The 20,285-nt window shown below is 38.9% G+C and overlaps 1 protein-coding gene across 2 annotated transcripts in view; it reads left to right on the forward strand.

The window, feature by feature from the left end:
• mast1a (microtubule associated serine/threonine kinase 1a) overlaps nt 1–20,285 on the forward strand; it is a 147,671-nt gene that overhangs the window by 14,317 nt on the left and 113,069 nt on the right. The window contains exon 2 of one of the 2 annotated variants that reach the window (XM_047365946.1): nt 15,936–15,967. In XM_047365946.1, the coding sequence (XP_047221902.1) occupies nt 15,936–15,967 (32 nt within the window). The remainder of the gene's footprint in view (nt 1–15,935; nt 15,968–20,285) is intronic. The other variant, XM_047365947.1, reaches the window with a different exon arrangement.

Here is a 20,285-nt window from a genome sequence, read left to right on the forward strand (position 1 = left end):
TCTGACCACTGTGCGGGACTTGTATATGTCATTCCCAAGACGAATTGACGCTGTATTGGCCGCAAAAGGAGGCCCTACACCATACTAATAAATTATTGTGGTCTAAAACCAGGTGTTTCAGTTTCATTGTCCAACCCCCGTAGTTCTATGTAATCAGCAAGGGCGTACTTAGTTATATACACACAGTTTTTCCACAGTGACTTTGTATTTGTTTAGTAAATAATGTGCTGAATCTGTCGTGTGATTTTGCACATTTATGTTGGATTAAAATTATTTTTTAATGTAGTCAAAGCTACGTCATTTTTGTTATTTCCTGATGACTGTATATGAGGTTGTACTAAATAAGTAGTAAAAGTATTCTAATTAAGCCTACACAGTTTCTGTCTTTAAAAGATCTTTGTGTTTGTTTAAATAAAGTGAACTAATTAACTAACCAACTCAACATTTAATAAATGTTGAGTTGGTTAGCTATCCCAGGTGGGTATACATTATGGAGGAATCTGGATTCTAGTACTCTAATTTAAGTACTAGAATCCAATGCACTTTTTTATTTTAAAAGTGCATTTTATGATACAAAAGGGATAGTAATCTACCACGGATATTGTGGATAGAATTGTGCCAGGGGAAGGGAACAGACTGGACAAATAAGAGTAGTAGAATAAAGATTTTGTTTAAGTAAAGCAGTGGTGGACTAACAAACATAAATCTTTTTTTATTGTATTAATTGCATGCTACATATTAACTTGTTCTCTCTCCATTTCATCACTCACTGACACTCAAGTGCTCTTACCATTTAACACCATAAAACATCATATTTCCCTACTTGTAACTGAACTTTTGGTAAATATTCCAATTGAAGCCCTAAACATATGTGTGAAAGTTTCAACAGTAAAATGGTGTAAGTCAGTATCTGACCTTCAGGTTTTCCTGATCCTAAACTTGAAGAGATTTTGCCCAAATCCAACTACAGTATTTGTCTTCTTTTATATATATATATATATATATATATATTATATATTGTTCTGGGATTGTTCTGGTATATTTCTAATACAGCTGTTCAGAAAAAGAACATCATACATGGCAGTGATATTTTGATTGGTTGAGGCTCCTTTGCTCCTGCAGGACCTGAACAAATTGACAGAATTAATGCAACAATGAACTCTGCTTCAACGCTGCAGAAGAATGTTTGGCCATGAGTCTGTGACATTGAGCTTATTTGCATTATTCAACTGGACCTTGATCAGAAACACACCAGCAAGTCCACCTTGGAATAGTTCAAAATAAATAAATACAAGGGATTTGGAGTGGTCTAGCTAAAGTCTTGAGTTTAAATCCCATTGGGATTCTGTGGCATCACCTTAAACAGGCTGTTTGTTCTTGTTGTGGCTGAATTAAAAAAAATCTGCTAGAAGAGTGAGCACACATTCTGACTCACTATTACATTTGAAGGCAGTTGTTGCTGCCAAAGTTGGCACCTTAATTAGGTTTAGGGGGCAATAACTTTTTTACATTGGTTTGGATAGCTTTTAAATCATTAGTTAAAAACCTTTTTTGACCTCCTTATAAAGAAGTTTTGGTCTGATACAAATGAGCACAGCAGAGTAGTTTGTAGTCAAGTTTGATGTCATGTTTCCTGTTATGGCAGCTATTGCATCAGTAAGTAAAATCCCTACTGCCCTGGTGAATGGATGTACCTGTTACACTAATTATAACAGAATTTGTAATTATGCTTCTGTGGAAGTCTTTCTTTTCATCATACAAAGGGCTGCAAACACCAGTGACGATGGGTCATGAAAAACCACCAATAATTGACAAGTAGGGAGTAGGAATGTGTGGACCTTCATTTTTGGCATGAAATTGTTTGTATAGTTATATTATATAACATTAGAAGATGTCACATCCATCCCTGTGCCCAAAGTCATGAATACTAATAAAAGGTTTTATTATGAACCATTGGAAGTCGAGATGTCCCCCTTTAGTTGTAGCTGATAATTTTCTTCTGCTCTTCTTGAATATATACTTTTACATTATGGATTCAAAGATTTTGACTATCAGTAAAGGAACAATGCTCAAAACATTCATGCATTATTGTTATTACTTGACTTCTGACAGATAACACGCTAGAAATGATGCAATGACCAGTACCATGGCAACAGAGCATACGATGTCTGTGGATTGGACAGACTTTGAGAGGGAGCAGGTGTTGGCAGCTTTATCCATTAGCCAGGCATATCACCCCATATCCACACACACACGCACACACACAGGCATGCACACACGGGCACGTACGCACACACACACACACACACACACACACACACACACACACACACACACAGAGAAGACTCCTATGGGGCTCTCTCTGAGTCACCCTGGCCAAGCTCACTTCCTATTGATGATGTAGTGTATTAGCATCCCAGAAAGAGCTCACCATAACAGATGATCTCACTCTCATTGAAAAAAGGTTCAGGCTCTCCTCTAAAAATGATATGATGCAACTCTAAGTGTTTTTTAATGTCCTAAACAATTTACCTTTTTCATTAACTGAATGTTGTAGTTGATTACATTAAACTCAATCCTTGCATTTTTTATTTTATTTTTGAAATAAAAATAAAAAACATATTAAACATAGCATTAAAATGGAAAGGATGGAGAGATAGAACATAGTACGTTTATTTACTCAAAGTAGCTAAAGTATTTATACCCCTTAAAATTTACCACATTTTGTCACAATACAACCACAAACCTTCACAAATTATGAAAAGTAAAGCAATTCATGGTTTTAATTTTTGAGAACTAAAAATCTAAAACATGTGGCAATCTGGGCCAAAACTATTTGTGCTTTTTAACTGCAGTTTGCAACGTCCCAACTGTGAAGAGCAAGGGTGTCATCATCATGTCGTGAGCATTTTGCTGCAAGAGGAATGGGTGCACTTCACCTAATTTATGGCAACATCAAGAAGGAAATTATTTGGGCACCTGTGACTGCAAAAAAACATGCACAAAGACAAATTTATGTTTTCACTGTGCACCACCAGAACATGAAGAAATAGAGTAAATAACTTCAGATTTTCGTATCTGGAGTTAAACATGCAGAAAAACTAGATGAATGCACTGAGGGACATTGAGTATGACAGGTCGTATAGCAAACCTTTGCTAACCGAAGTGTGGAAATATACAATTGAATTCAAATTCAAAAATACTTTATTAATCCCAAAGGGAAATTAAATGTTGTTGTAGCTCATTATGAAGGTTTCTTCAAAGAGCCGTTGTAGATGCTGATGGCTGTGGGCAGGAAGGATCTCCTGTAGCGCTCCGTCTTACAGCAGATCTGAAGAAGCCTCTGACTGAAGACACTCTGTTGTTGTAGGACAGTCTCATGAAGAGGATGCTCAGGGTTCTCCATAATGTTCTTCATTTTATGAAGAATCCTTCTTTGTACAATGATCTCCAGAGGTTCCAGAGGAGTCCCCAGAACAGAGCCAGCCTTTTTTATCAGCTTGTTGAGCTTTTTTAAGTCCCTGGCTCTGATGCTGCTTCCCCAGCAGATGATGGCAGAAGAGATCACACTTTCCACTACAGACTTATAGAAGATATGCTGCATCTTGCTGCAAACACTGAAGGCCCTAAGCTTCCTCAAGAAGAATGGTCTGCTTTTTCCCTTCTTGTAGATGGCTTCACAGTTGCATCTCCACTCCAGTCTGTTGTCCAGGTGAACACCGAGGTATTTATACTCCTCCACCACCTCCACTTCTTCTCCCATGATAGAAATAGTTTTTGACTTATTCCTATTTCTCTTAAAATCTACAATCATCTCCTTTGTTTTCACGTTCAAGATGAGATGATTGTTTCCACACCATGCCACAAAGTGGTCCACCACCTTCCTGTACTCATCTTCTTGTCCATCTCTGATCCACCCCACGACTGCAGAATCATCCGAGTATTTCTGCAGATGACAGGAGTCTGTCTTGTACTGGAAGTCTGAGGTGTACAGAGTGAAAAGGAATAGTGAGAGTACAGTCCCCTGTGGTGCTCCTGTGTTGCTGACTACCTGGTTAGACTCACAACCCTTCAGTCTCACAAACTGTGGTCTGTTTGTCAGGTAGTCTTTGATCCAGGAGATTGTTGAGGCCTCCACCTGAGTCTTCTGGAGTTTCTGACAAAGCAAATCAGGTTGGATTGTCTTAAATGCACTGGAGAAATCAAAGAACATGATCCTCACAGTGCTACTGGCTTTGTCCAGATGACAGTGGGTTTGTTGAAGCAGGTGTATGATGGCATCTTCAACTCCACAGCGATAAGCAAACGGAAGGAGGTCCTGATGGTTAATTGTTTGCTTACTCAATTGGGCCAACAGGAGTCTCTCTAGGACCTTCATGATGTGGGATGTCAGGGCAATAGGTCTATAGTCATTGAGGACTGATGGGTGAGTTTTCTTTGGTACGGGAACAAGACAGGAGGTCTTCCACAACACTGGAACCTTCTTCTGGGCCAGGGTAAGGTTGAAGAGGTGCTGCAGAATCCCACAGATCCACACGATCTGGACCTGCAGCCTCATTCCGGTTCAGTGTTTCCAGTTTTCTCTTCACGTGACGTCTTGAGACATACAGGTGGAAGGTGGAGGCAGAGAGAGCATCAGCATCTTCTGATTTGGTTGAAGGCAAACATGTAGAAGCAGAAGGGTCCCATGGCTGAGGTGGAAGATAAAACTTTGAGATGGGTCAGAAAAGCTGTGGGTCAAAGGAGGCTGGGATGGCTGTGGGCAGGAGTGAAGGATGCTGAGCAATAAAACTGGACCTATTGAAGAATGTGTTTAGTTCATTTGCTCTGTCCAGACCTCCATCGGTCCGATCGTCTTTCTGCTTGACGCCTGTGATCTTCATCCCTGACCACACAGCTCTGATATTGTTTTGCTGGAGCTTGCTCTCCAGCTTCTTCTTGTACACCTCCTTGCTGTCTCTTATCTTGACTTTAAGTTGCTTCTGTAAACTCCTCAATAATTCTCTGTCTTCCTCTCTGAAGACTCTTTTTTCTTGTTAAGCAGGTCCTTCAGGTCACTGGTCAACCAAGATTTGTTATTAGGGAAGCATCTCACAGTTCTGGTGGGGATGATGTTATCCACACAGAAGTTTATATAGTCGGTCGCACACAGTGTCATGGCATTGATGTCCTCTCCATGTGGCTGGCACAGCGCATCCCAGTCTGTAACCTTAAAGCATCTTCTCCCAGTTATAAATATATTGGTTTTCGTCCAGAAGTCAGTGAAAGCCACAGGGATACAATTGGTTGATGACATCTGGACACATATTTGAAAAATAGGTGTATGTTATTTGAAAATAACTTACGGTTACTAAAACACTTTTATATTCCTTCATGCTGAAAATGGACACAAAGAAGGCACATAATTCTAGAAATAACAAAGCTGACTGATACATTGAAGGAAGAGTCATACTGGGAGCTGAGGCTGGAGATGGGGTGACAGCCTTTGGTGGAGGAATGACAGCGACAGTAGTCAGTATAAACCACAGCACCCACAACTGTTACGAGTTATATTGTTTAACTGATTCTCAAACAGACTTTGAAAAAGACATAGGGTAAGAATTGGTCTTTTTTCTATTGCCAACATATAGCAAACCACGTGATCTTTAAATACAGACTGGAGAGTTATTTATGACAACATGCTCATAAATGCATTTTCTGAAATGCAATGGGTCAACATACTTGACTTTGAAAATCCAACAACACAGTGTATAGGAAATAATGCTAAGACGTAAGACGTAGACGTAATTCCCAATTTTCACTGTTTCCTCCAACTCCTGTATTTTGTGTTTTACCCCAGCCAGCAAACCTAAACTGTCGTAATCTGTCTATTAGGTTTCTGAGTTGAGTTCTGTTTACCTTCTTTACACTGCCATGTTCTTCTCTTGCTTTATTTCTGTTCATTCAGGTTTATTAGATTCATTCTGTTTAGTTTTTGTTACTTCCCTGGATTCCTGTGTTAGTGTGTTAGTTTATTTTTCCTGATATATCTGGTTCCCCCTGTTAATGTTCTTTAGTTAGTCTCATTGTATACTTGCTTCAATTCATTTAGATGTTTTTGTTACCTCCCTGCACTCCCTACTCATTAGGGTTAATTTACCAACCTCCTTCAGTTGCCTGCATTCCTTCTTCCACCAGATGCACCCAATCCTCACCGTGATTAGCTCTGTCAGTTCATTGGTCCATTCTCCACTTCCCTCAGTATTTATGCTCTCTGGTTTTCATTGTTTGCCACTGGTTCCTCCTGATATCTACCCTGAATGCTACCTTGTATCTCCCCTGCCATGTTTTGTGTCCAGCCAGTCTGAAAGTCCTTTGTTAAATATTATTAAATCCAATTTGCTACTTTCCATGCGGCTACCATCCTCCTGTACTCACTTTGGTCCTGCACCATTTCCACACACCCAGACCTAAACACATGGAAAAACATTTTTTTTTTCTCTCCATAAACCACAAATTGTATGGTACCACCTGTAATCAAAGAAAAACTCACTCCAGACTAACTTAGAGTTTAGAATTTATTACATGCAAGTACACAGTTGTTAAAATGAAAAGATAGGTAAATGTGTTCATTAACAGCATGATCATCAGAAGAGTAAGTCTCCAAATAGTTTACTTCATGGGTTATGATACTCAGCATACTTAACTATATTATTTTGGAAATAGGTCTTGGCTAATGAGAACACTTGACTGGGGTATTTTGAAAGAAGATGGTCTACTTGTTTCTGCTTTACACTGGTGGCAGCTGTTCAACTGTATGTTCCAGCATTTCTGACTCCCAGCAACAGATTTTGCTGTTGTATTCACTGATTTCTGTTTGTGTGAAGGAAATAAATATGATAAAAATTAGCTGGTGGGGATATTTTAGAGACATCAAATTCACAGTTCAAATTCACAAATAGTTTTGCCCCAGATTTACCTTCATAGTATGTTACTACCAGCTCTGCACATCTAGAGGCCCATTTTATTCCCATTCTTCTTTGCAAACAATTTTTTGCCACAATTTCTTAAATTGTTTTAGCACTGGACTTTGACTAGGCCATTCTAACATAACAATTAGTTTAATCTCTTTTGATATTATTTTTACCTGCTTTTCTTCTTATTGTTTTGACCTTGTTATGTTTTGTTACTTGCATGTATTACATATCATGACTGGGTGTCTTTACTGCCTTATTTGAGACAAAAACAAAATTCCCAAACATTAACACTTTTTTGCTACATTAGGTAGCATAAAATATCTTGATAAGTAAAGCATGGTAGGCTGACAATAGAAATCTAGTAATCAGATCTTACCTAAACTGAATGTTCAATGGTTTTAAATTACAAACAGATGGACAACAAGCAGCATCCAAATTCATCATTGCAGGAACTAATCACATTAGGGTCCTTGCTGTTGTTTCCCAATGTCATAAATATAGCACCAACAATTTTTCTATTGACTTTGGCTCCACTCAACCAGCTTGTTCCTGAAGCTTTGACGTCTTTGAGCACTTAGGAGGGATCAGTTTTCAAACAGACTTCAGGCACTCCAGACATGAATGGAGACATTTAAAAACAACACCAGAACGGAGCAAAACTGAAATTAATGTAAACTCTAAATTTAATCCAGTGATTTATATTCAGCACTCTTATAAAGTATGTACAGTAATACATTCCTTTTGTAGAGAAATGTTTGTAAAGTTTTTTTAAATACTTTGGGACAGATTTATTTAGGTAAAGCTGTTATGTGTTTGCTGGCCAGTGTCTGTTTTTTAGTAAAAAATGTTAACATGGATATATATACGTCAATGGATCTTGTTTATCTGTTGAATGTTGTCTTTTGTGAATACTGTTTATAACTGATTAAAGTATTCTTTTTTTCTTTAATTTTATTAGGGTAATTACAGAAGGTACAAGGCCAAAAGACAAAGGCATATTTTAAGCACTTTTTATTTCAGATAGAAACAGGAAAATAAAAATAGGAATTAGGCAGGGATTTTAAGCAACATCTGGACATAGCTTAACACTTAACACACAAACTTGATCGAGTTGCAATGAGATCTTTGTTTAAGACATTTATTTATAAATTTTTTATTTATTATTTAATTTTTTACCATGTGCTGTCTGGCAGAGTAGTGCTCAGAACTGTTGTCTGAGTGCCAAGAAGAAACCTAACAGATTTACTTTATATATATACACTCACCGGCCACTTTATTAGGTACTCCTGTCCAACTGCTCGTTAACGCAAATTTCTAATCAGCCAATCACATAGGTATGCAGACATGGTCAAGACGATCTGCTGCAGTTCAAACCGACCATCAGAATGGGGAATAAAGATGATTTAAGTAACTTTGAACGTGGCATGGTTATTGGTGCCACACAGGGTGGTCTGAGTATTTCAGAAACTGCTGATCTACTGGGATTTTCAAGCACTACCATCTCTAGGGTTTATTGAAAATGGTCCGAAAAAGAAAAAATATCCAGTGAGCAGCAGTTCTGTGGGCACAAATGCCTTGTTGATGCCAGAGGTCAGGGGAGAATGGCCAGACTGGTTCGAGCTGATAGAAAGGCAACAGTAACTCAAATAACCACTTGTTACAACCAGGGCATGCAGAAGAGCATCTCTGAATGCACAACACATCGAACGTTGAGGAGGATGGGCTACAGCAGCAGAAGACCACACCGGGTGCCACTCCTCTCAGCTAAGAACAGGAAACTGAGGCTACAATTTGCACAGGCTCACCAAAATTGGACAATAGAAGATTGGAAAAACGTTACCTGGTCTGATGAGTCTCAATTTCTGCTGAGACATTCGGATGGTAGGGTCAGAATTTGGCGTCAACATGAAAGCATGGATCCATCCTGCCTTTTATCAACGGTTCAGGCTGGTGGTGGTGTAATGGTGTGGGGGATATTTTCTTGGCACACTTTGGGTCCTTTAGTACCAATTGAGCATCCTGTCAACGCCACAGCCTACCTGAGTATTGTTGCTGACCATGTTCATCCCTTTATAACCACAGTGTATCCATCTTCTGATCGTTACTTCCAGCAGGATAACACGCCATGTCATAAAGCACGAATCATCTCAGACTGGTTTCTTGAACATGAGTTCACTGTACTCAAATGGCCTCCACAGTCACCAGATCTTAATCCAATAGAGCACCTTTGGGATGTGGTGGAATGGGAGATTCACATCATGAAAGTGCAGCCGACAAATCTGCAGCAGCTGTGTGATGATATCATGTCAATATGGACCAAACTCTCTGAGGAATGTTTCCAGTACCTTCTTGAATCTATGCCATGAAGGATGAAGGCAGTTCTGAAGGCAAAAGGGGGTCCAACCCAGTGCGTGTATATATATATATTCTCATTGAATACTTTGTTCTGTATGAAGTTGAATGTGCTGACAACAAAATCACACAAAAATCATCAATGGAAAACAAATTTATTAACCAATGGAGGCCTGGATTTGGAGTCACACACAAAATTAAAGTGGAAAAACACACTAGAGGCTGATCCAACTTTGATGTAATGTCCTTAAAACAAGTCAAAATGAGGCTCAGTATTGTGTGTGGCCTCCACGTGACTGTATGACCTCCCTACAACACCTGGACATGCTCCTGATGAGACGGCAGATGGTCTCCTGAGGGATCTCCTCCTACACCTGGACTAAGGCATCCGCCAACTCCTGGACAGTCTGTGGTGCAACGTGAGGTTGGTGGATGGAGCGAGACATGATGTCCCAGATGTGCTCAATCGGATTCAGGTCTGGGGAACGACCGGGCCAGTCCATAGCTTCAATGTCTTCATCTTGCAGGAACTGCTGACACTCCAGCTACATGAGGTCTAGCATTGTCCTGCATTAGGAGGAACCCAGGGCCAACCGCACCAGCATATGGTCTCACAAGGGGTCTGAGGATCTCATCTCGGTACCTAATGGCAGTCAGGCTACCTCTGGCGAGCACATGGAGGGCCGCGTTGTCCTTCAAAGAAATGCCACCCGACACCATTACTGACCCACTGCAAAACCGGTCATGCTGAAGGATGTTGCAGGCAGCAGATCGCTCTCCACGGTGTCTCCAGACTCTGTCACATCTGTCACATGTACTCAGTGTGAACCTGCTTTCATCTGTGAAGAGCTCAGGGCACCAGTGGCAAATTTGCCATTCCTGGTGTTCTCTGACAAATACCAAGCGTCCTGCACGTTGGGCTGTGAGCACAACCCCCATTTGTGGACGTTGGGCCCTCATACCATCCTCATGGAGTCGGTTTTTAACCGTTTGTGCAGACACATGCACATTTGTGGCCTGCTGGAGGTCATTTTGCAGGGCTCTGGCAGTGCTCCTCCTGTTCCTCCTTGCACAAAGGCGGAGGTAGCGGTCCTGCTGCTGGGTGGTTGCCCTCCTACGGCCTCCTCCACGTCTCCTGGTGTACTGGCCTGTCTCCTGGTAGCGCCTCCAGGCTCTGGACACTACGCTGACAGACACAGCAAACCTTCTTGCCACAGCTCGCATTGATGTGCCATCCTGGATGAGCTGCACTACCTGAGCCACTTGTGTGGGTTGTAGAGTCCGTCTCATGCTACCATGAGTGTGAAAGCACCACCACCATTCAAAAGTGACCAAAACATCAGCCAGAAAGCATAGGTACTGAGAAGTGGTCTGTGGTCCCCACCTGCAGAACCACTCCTTTATTGAGTGTCTTGCTAATCACCAAAGATTTCCCCCTGTTGTCTATTCCATTTGCACAACAGCATGTGAAATTGATTGTCAATCAGTGTTGCTTCCTAAGTGGACAAGGAAAAAGGGAGAGAAGGAGAAAAGAATAGAGGAGAGAAAGGAGTGTGAAAAGAATACAAGATAACACCCTAGAAGACTGCTTCTACACCTGCTGAAATGCATACATATAACAATGACGTTATAGAAACATTTATGGTACTAATGAATGTAAGATGTATTTAGTGGTAACTGCGACTCAATATAGAACATTTGTGTATCTGTTAACACCTGAATCCAAACACCTGAGTGCCAAGACACAAGTGAGTGCACACACAAGTGGCACCCAGGAAGCATTGTGTGTTACGGAGAGCCAGAGTAATAATCTGAGTTTTGAACCAGCGGCCATTGCAGCCTCTCCAGAACACAAATAGCCTGGTCTCTAACCACTAGGCTACCATTTAACAATTAGAAATCCTGACTACTGGTAACTTAAATATGAGTCGTAGTAACTTACATAAATAGGACATTTTATTGTCATTGTACAAAAAGTACAGTGATATTTCTTTTGTCAGCATTTCTAGTGGCAGTATTTTTATTGTTAAAATTGAACATTACAACAACACCTGAAACTTAAAAAGGTGGTTTTCCTGCATTTCACAACAAAAGTATGAAAGTTAGCAGAACTTTCATCCATTGCAATTACCTACAACTTAGAGACATAAGTACTGACAACTTACAAAATAATGTTAAAGATTACAACTACCGTAGTTTACTGGACTGACTTAAGATACTGTCCCTAATGTATCACAATTAGTTCTTCAGGTTTTCACAGCTAAAAATAGTTTTTTCATGTAAAACAATAAAAGTTGTTAATATAGTGTAATGTTCACATTTTTGTGTTTTTTACTTTTTTTGGTATTTTGAAAATATTCTTTCAAATTAAGTAAATTATTTTCTGAGTAGCACAAAGTCCTTAATGCCTTTCTGACATCTCTCAATATAAAGTGTAACGGTGTAGCGCTCTAATGTGTATCCTGGAGGCAACGCTGTGAAGGGACCAATAAAGGTGCAGGTGCTCAAAGTAAAAACGGGAAAACTTTAAAATCTAGATATGAGGAAAATATGTAAATTAGAGAGCTAGACTACCGAACATATTTTGTTTTTACACATTTACACTGTAAAAAATATAAACAGAGGAGCACAATACAACCTTTTAGTGTACTGTAATAAAGGCCCTAATAAAACAAAGCATCCTGGATGGTCTATACTTACAGTGGAGGTGAAGATGGTCCATTCAGAACAGCACAGTTGCTTTAAACTAACATGGAACTGCAGACAATAAAATGAAAATGAGTTGTTGACACATATTTCCATAGTCACCATGTCACCATGAGAAAACATAAAGTTTACTGACACTGCTACCTGACCACAGAAGTCTATGTTAAACCTCTTCTATTTGTGTGTGTTTGTGTTTTGTGATTACTTATATACATGTTCTTCTGTCTCTTTTTTCTGTCTAGTCTCTCTTTTTCCTCACTATCTCATCCTCTCTGTGTTGACTGTAGCTCAATGTCTTGTTTTTCTGTCTCCATCTTATCTGATCTATCCCTTTCCTTCCAGAGGCAAGAAATTAGCTATCAATTAATCTACATTGAACTACAGCACATCTGAACACCATTAATAACTCTTAAGTTGGTTACTTGTAAAATTCAACAGTTCACTACCAAACAGCTTTATGTTGATCTTGGTATTTTTGTTCTTACTTGTTGTACTCTTTGTAACCCAGTTGGTTAACAATCCACTACCGACTGCTTCAAGCAGCTCTGTCCTTGTTTGTTTCAAACATCTTTCTTTACAAGGCATCTTTGAACTTAAAATCCCTGCTATAAATGTTAATCTAGAAAATATTTTAAAATGCACTACCTGTTTTTTTCTCCTTGTATTTAAACAAAAACGATTTTTCAGTCAATAGCTCAGGATAATATTCATTTTAGAGAAAATGAGACATTGAGCCTCTGCAGGCTATATTAAAAGATTTTTGTTTTAGAGTCTGGGTTGTGTTTCTGTTTACTAATCACACGCTTCCAGGGGACAGGAGCGCTTTGATTGGTCAGTACACACATTATCTGTCCAGAACTATAATCCATAAGGAATAATGTGAGGGAGCTTATGTTTTATTTAAAAATTCAGAGCCTTTTTACAGCTATTTTTATTTTTAGTTAAGATAATTAAAAGCCAACTCCAGTCCGCTGCTTGTTATTGTCATACTTCCTGGTTGTGTGTTTATGTGGCAGTGTGTGCTCCATCAGCCTCCATGTGAGACAGTGATAGAGGGTCATATCATTCAAACCTATACCTTTTTTCACAGTTTCACAAAATCAGGTAGTGCAGCTTTAATGCATAAATGTATTTAGACACAGACATGCATTATTTATTCAAATGTTGACAAGACAAGAAGTTTCAAATTCTATCTAATCAAGTGCCTAGAAATTACTTATTGTTAATGTCTAGAAAGAACAAACAAAATAGACATATTTCACAAAATCATATCTTATTAAATTAAGACATAAAACCTTCATTATTAGTTGAGGAGAGACAGATAAGTGTGATTTAATCTACATAATGATTTGTCAATGACAGGCTGTTTACTTCATTCTAACCTCTAAACAAGCTGATGATAGAAGAATAACTGCATTTTCATTGGCCCCCAAAAAGGTTAAGTATAAATAAATAAATTGAAGCTCCTATGCACCTCATCATCACACATCTCCTCTACCAATATTATAGTAATACTGCTGAGTTACAGCTATTATTAACAGTATAGGGAATAGGCTTTTTAGACACCTACAAGTCTTTAGCTAGCAGCTACAGGGGTTGGACAATGAAACAGAAACACCTGTCATTTTAGTGTGGGAGGTTTCATGGCTAAATTGGACCAGCCTGGTAGCCAGTCTTCATTGATTGCACATTGCACCAGTAAGAGCAGAGTGTGAAGGTTCAATTAGCAGGGTAAGAGCACAGTTTTGCTCTAATATTGAAATGCACACAACATTATGGGTGACATACCAGAGTTAAAAAAAGGACAAATTGTTGGTGCACGTCTTGCTGGCGCATCTGTGACCAAGACAGCAAGTCTTTGTGATGTATCAAGAGCCACGGTATCCAGGGTAATGTCAGCATACCACCAAGAAGGACGAACCACATCCAACAGGATTAACTGTGGACGCAAGAGGAAGCTGTCTGAAAGGGATGTTCTGGTGCTAACCCGGATTGTATCCAAAAAACATAAAACTACGGCTGCTCAAATCACGGCAGAATTAAATGTGCACCTCAACTCTCCTGTTTCCACCAGAACTGTCGGTCAGGAGCTCCACAGGGTCAATATGAACGGCCGGGCTGCTATAGCCAAACCTTTGGTCACTCATGCCAATGCCAAACGATGGTTTCAATGGTGCAAGGAGCGCAAATCTTGGGCTGTGGACAATGTGAAACATGTATTGTTCTCTGATGAGTCCACCTTTACTGTTTTCCCCACATCCGAGAGAGTTACGATGTGGAGAAGCCCCAAAGAAGCGTACCACCCAGACTGTTGCATGCCCAGAGTGAAGCATGGGGGTGGATCAGTGATGGTTTGGGCTGCCATATCATGGCATTCCCTTGGCCCAATACTTGAGCTAGATGGGCGCGTCACTGCCAAGGACTACCGAACCATTCTTGAGGACGATGTGCATCCAATGGTTCAAACATTGTATCCTGAAGGCAGTGCCGTGTATCAGGATGACAATGCACCAATACACACAGCAAGACTGGTGAAAGATTGGTTTGATGAACATGAAAGTGAAGTTGAACATCTCCCATGGCCTGCACAGTCACCAGATCTAAATATTATTGAGCCACTTTGGGGTGTTTTGGAGGAGCGAGTCAGGAAACGTTTTCCTCCACCAGTATCACGTAGTGACCTGGACACTATCCTGCAAGAAGAATGGCTTAAAATCCCTCTGACCACTGTGCAGGACTTGTATATGTCATTTCCAAGACGAATTGACGCTGTATTGGCCGCAAAAGGAGGCCCTACACCATACTAATAAATTATTGTGTTCTAAAACCAGGTGTTTCAGTTTCATTGTCCAACCCCTGTATCTCATGATACAACAACAAAAAAATCAACCCTGCATGGTAAGATAATAGCTTCACCTCACTTGCCTCCTCCTACTCAATGAGCGCAGAGCCCTCTTCTTTTCTCCCTTCCTGTGTGATGTGTTTCAGCCCCTCTCTGCTCAGACTGCTCCTCTGTCAGTGATGAAGCAGAAACAATACAAAGTTGTCGTGCTGTCTGACAAGGACACATATCTTATAATTTCACTCACTTACCGCTTGTTTTGACCATCAACTGTCCTGGAATCTGGAACAAAAGCAACATATTCTGGTCTCCACAGTCCGCTTCTCTATCTCACTGTGCTAGGGGCAGTTATTGCACAGGGGCAAAAGGTCAAAGGTAACGTGATGAGTGGGGGGTGTTGTCATGCCATTTCTCTTATTAAATAACATAATAAATAACATTATTAATACATGGTTTTATTAGGTCTCAGAGAATGGCTTAGAGTTAGGGCTAAAAAGAAAAAAATATATAATTTGACCAGGGGCAGGTGCAAAAGCCACTTCAGCCCCGCCCTGCCTTTGGCAAATGCCTTACTGGAGGCAACTGTAGTTCAGTGGGTAGAATAGTTGTCCTACAGTCGTAAGGTTCCTCTTGTCACATGTCTATGTGTCCCCGGGCAAGGCACTGAACTCCAAGTTGCTTACCGAGTATCAGTGTATGAATGTGGGTTTGTAAGTGCGATTGAGTAGATGTGGCTCTAGTGTAAAGCACTTTGAGCGATCAGTATGACAGGAAAACTATATAAAAACAGTTCATTTAAGTTACTGTATCTGACTATTATCTGGATGTATAAATTATATCTTCCAAAGTACATATTAAACATTTACATCACTGGTATGAAGTGATCATGGGTAAACAGTTTTTAAAGTGAGAATACAAAACAATGCTTGAAATATACAATAATTACTACTATATTCCTCCTGTAATCTGGATGCACTGTTATCTACTTAGTCTTATCTGAAATTGATCTAACCTGTTTTATCCGTTTCTTCTCTCTCCAACTTCTTCCTTTCTTTCTTCTGATTTGTCTTCTTCACCAGAAGGATCTACCTCTGCCTCGAAAAAGTAGCAGGTAAGTCAAACATTTTACATCTTTGTGTTGGGCTACATAGAGGACATTAGCTTTTAAAGCTTTTAGGATACATAAAACATTGTTGGTTAAATGTTTCTGTTTGAAATGTATCTATGGAGTTTCAGAGTATCAGGATAAAGGTAAACTGAAAAGGTTCAGGCAAGTCACAAAATAGATCACATCACTGCGCTTTAGCTGTTGCTTTAATTATATTTTACATATTCTCACAACATACAGCATATCTCTGTTTTCAAAACACGATGAAGCTATCTAAAGTGTTATTAGGAAAAAATTCATTTTCTGCTGTGTTTGCTTCTCTCTTCTACAAGCAACTTCACACTATTGCTTTATGCAAAAGAAAGCACAGAAACAATGGAGTTCTGCATCTGTCCCTCTTTGTTGTGACCCGTGTTGAAAAGCCCAATGTCTGAGAGGAAATGATCAGTAGTGGCAAAGAAAACATGACACAGTTGTTTTGTGAGACTCTTTAGACTTTGGCTTGACTATAGATTGTGTCTGATATTCTTCCTTTGGGGTGATGTATTGTTAATGTCAGTATTTACTGGCTTGGCATGGATATTTCAGTGTTTTTGTGGTAGTCAGATTTTCTGATTTAAGAATATATGTTTATTTAATGAACCTCAGGTGACTGTTATTCATCAGAACGGTCCATCTTTAGTTGAAGCTTTTAACCTACTTTTGAAAAGAACTGTCTCCACTCACTTTATTTATTTTGGAATATTTAGGGATGTCCTAATTGGGATACTGAGTCATTTAAACAAGTGGACCTGGCTAATACTGAAAATCAGTCAACCTCATGTAACATAAAGTGCTCTTTGTATAAAACAAACTGTCACAGCAATTTCCTAGAAGTTAAATGGATAGACTTTTGTCTTACTTCCACATTCTGTGTATGACTTAGACATATTGTATTAAGTGATAGAGTCTACAGAAGGGGTGGGCATTATGCATTATGCATTAGCAGCCAATACAGTCTTTCTTTCAACATATACATATGGAGCGTGACTGCTATGGAAAACCAACATTCTTTAAATTAACAAAATAATGCACACAGCTTCAAATACAGTTTTGCAAACTGTGGATCCAAAAATATTAAGATTTTAAAAGCGGGACGTGCAAAGTGTGGATTTGCTGGGAGAGCAACTAACACAATAACAGGTAGTTGAGTAACAACAGCAATAGACAGTTGGGTCTTTCAGAAACTCTAATGCCGACTATTTAAGAAAACCTACAAACGTTTACTTGGGATTGGATTGGATGATTTCAGACTGTTAGTATGCCTAGGGACTCTACAGTTTTAGGGTTATAGCCATGTATGCTGTAAGAATTTTGTAGATTTACTGCATCTGTGTACATTATTATAGTTCAATAAAAAATAGACCATTTATTTTTCTAAAAAATTGCATTCTGTAATAACTGACCTAAGTGCAATTATACTCATTCACAGAATAGCAAACTCTGCATCATATTTAAACATTTAGATTGGAGATTAAGTATACGTGTCGTTCTCCTGTCGATCAGGTTTATTTTAAAGATGCTGCAATCAATCAGCCAAATTTACACAATTTATCTATTGATTGGTTTTGATCAGCTATTGACAGGTCAAATATTAAAAGAATCTAAAGTTTTTTCTGTTCATTAAATGCACCAAAATGAAAAACCCTCACAATTTTTGTTTTTAAAAATTAGCTTCATTATTTAAAACCTTGTGCTCTGATGGCCCTTTTTTGAGTTTGACAATTTAGATAAACTCATAAATCTGTATTGGCCAGGAAAAGCCTGATTGGTGCATCTCTAGATGATTCCTATGTGCCTTCCTTGTTCAAACGTTTAGCTTTTGTTGAATAGAAAACATACACACTGAACTACAGATAAAGCTGTTTTTCAAAGAGCCAGACTATCTCCTGTGTTGTAATAGGAAGTCATGGTCAAGTGGGGTTATTGTACTCTGGGTGCCTTGTCTTTCAGCTTGAGCATGTTTCAGCTTTGTGTGAGGCCTATCACTTACAGAGCTCCTCCACTTTCCAATCTGTTGCACCAGTGAGCTGTGCGATGAACAGTCAGCCGCAGGAGAGCTATGCTGTCACCTCAATGACCTGTATGGATGAGGGAGGGCAGCAGGTTCAGGAAGAGAGGAAAAACACAGCAGTGCATGATGTGTAACATTTACTTCATAGTGAAAATGTGCTTCTTTAAAGGATTTTCTTAGAGTCAAAGAAAACCACATTGATCAATATCTGCCAGTGTTTGTTTAGATTAATCTGTCAGTTCAACCTGATCCCTCTAACCTCTAATTATTACCATCTGGCAGCTCCTTTCAAGTGTCAACAATAAATTCAGTTATTAACATGCAGTAGCAGCCTCACAACACATGTTCAATTCTTTGCTGAAAAAAAGAGAGATAAAGCTGCCTTCAATAAATCAATTCATACATTTAGTGATTAATGTTAAAACTTAACTGTTTCGGGATTAATTGAGAAAGGAGTGGGATTAAATGATCTAGAGATTTTTCACAAATGGATTTAAGTGGGTTATTTAAGAGTAAAAATTGTATTTATGAAGAGCTACATCAAAGTGTGAAGTGTTTGTTAGAAAAGAAAAAAAAAGCTGGTAGTATCTGTCCATGGTGCTGAAATCCTGAGCCTTTTCTCTATGCTTTGAACGGCATTTTTAAAATAAACCAAAGGACTGGATGGATGTCTTCCCCACAATTTGATATAATTATGAGGCTAAGTTTCTTTTGTCTGAAGCAGCAATCGTTTTCTTAATTTAAATTGCTAATTTGTTTTTATTGCTGTTCCTTCTTTTGTAAACACTTCATAAACGAGACCCAATTTAGAATAGCATCTTAAAAACTGCCCTAATACATAAAAAGTTGAGTTAATGTTTAAAAAAAGAAACTCCTCTTATTCTGTGCCAACATAAGTTGTGAAGTCCCTAAAATTTTTTTTGCACTTCACGTTAATCTCTGTGTTTATATATTTATCTTCTTTGTTTTAATCTATTTGGACCATCTTATTTTTATCAGTGTTTTTAATGGGACTGCTTTTTTCTGACCACCATTTAAATTAGGTTGGGTGGAAAAAAATCTAGTTCTTCTCACAGCGTACAGACATTAAATATAAATATATAAAGTTTAGAAGAGATTAAAAAATAAAACGAAGAAATATTGACATATACTCAATGGGTTATTTAAAGACAGTATAGTGCAAATATGTGTATTTTTACAGTAGTGTAGCAGACTACTCTGGCTGCCTGTGCCAGGTTGTACTTCCTAGGTTGCCGCAGGAAATACGGTCTCCCCTGAGTCTTCTTTTTAAAATGTATATTTATTTACCAGAGCATACTGGTATAAATTGTATTGATACCAGAACAAACATGGCTTCAAAAAGATAAATATCTATGGTGACAAAACATATTACAGTCAAATAATTCTTAATCATCACCACACCTATGCAATATAAACCAAGTACATAGCAATTGTTTGCCCTGCGATGGACTGGCGACTCCTCCAGGGTGTACCCTGCCTCCTGCCCATAGACTGCTGGAGATATGCAGCAGCTTCCCCGTGACCCACTATGGAAGAAGCAGTATAGAAATGACTGACTGACAGACATAACAAATGTAATAAAAGAAATATGTCAAATGTGTCATTAATCCTGCCATCCACATCTAAATTGTTATGCTTAAGAAAATTAAAGACAATTTTCCATATTGTCCAAAACTGGTAAAGTTTGTATTTTGTAGTGTAGCTTATCTGCTCTTGGGCAAGATAATAAGTCATTCCCCTTAAAATGCCCATGACATCGATTTTTCATGATATATCCTGTTACATTTATGGAAAGGAAACATTGAAAAAATATTTTCAAAAGTAAATTCACTGAAATGCCACTGAAATGAAGTTGTTGAGATATATGGTAATAAATTTCACTAAAAAGGCATTTCCAGACTCCTTGGTGATTTTGTTGTGCTATTTTATGACATCAAAGGGGAACCCCCACATGTAAACTGACCGTTGCTACAATGGCAGCAACACAGACTGTAGCGAAGAATCTAATATTTGTTTAGATATATATTCAGTCACTACCACAGAGAGATGCAGCAGAGTCAGGAGAAGAAAGTCAGCTGTCATCAAACAAGTACTGTGGCGTGCGGACGGCCATCTAATCCGATCAGACTCAGTTTTTGACGGATGCCGGAGCACGGACGGAGTGAATATTCATGAATCATACCGCACCACCAGGAAACAGAACGAGCACAACATCCGGATTTTCTAAATAATTTACTAAAGACAGAC

The sequence above is a fragment of the Girardinichthys multiradiatus genome, chromosome 5 (genome assembly GCF_021462225.1).
Source record: "Girardinichthys multiradiatus isolate DD_20200921_A chromosome 5, DD_fGirMul_XY1, whole genome shotgun sequence".
NCBI classification, from domain to species: Eukaryota; Metazoa; Chordata; class Actinopteri; order Cyprinodontiformes; family Goodeidae; genus Girardinichthys; species Girardinichthys multiradiatus.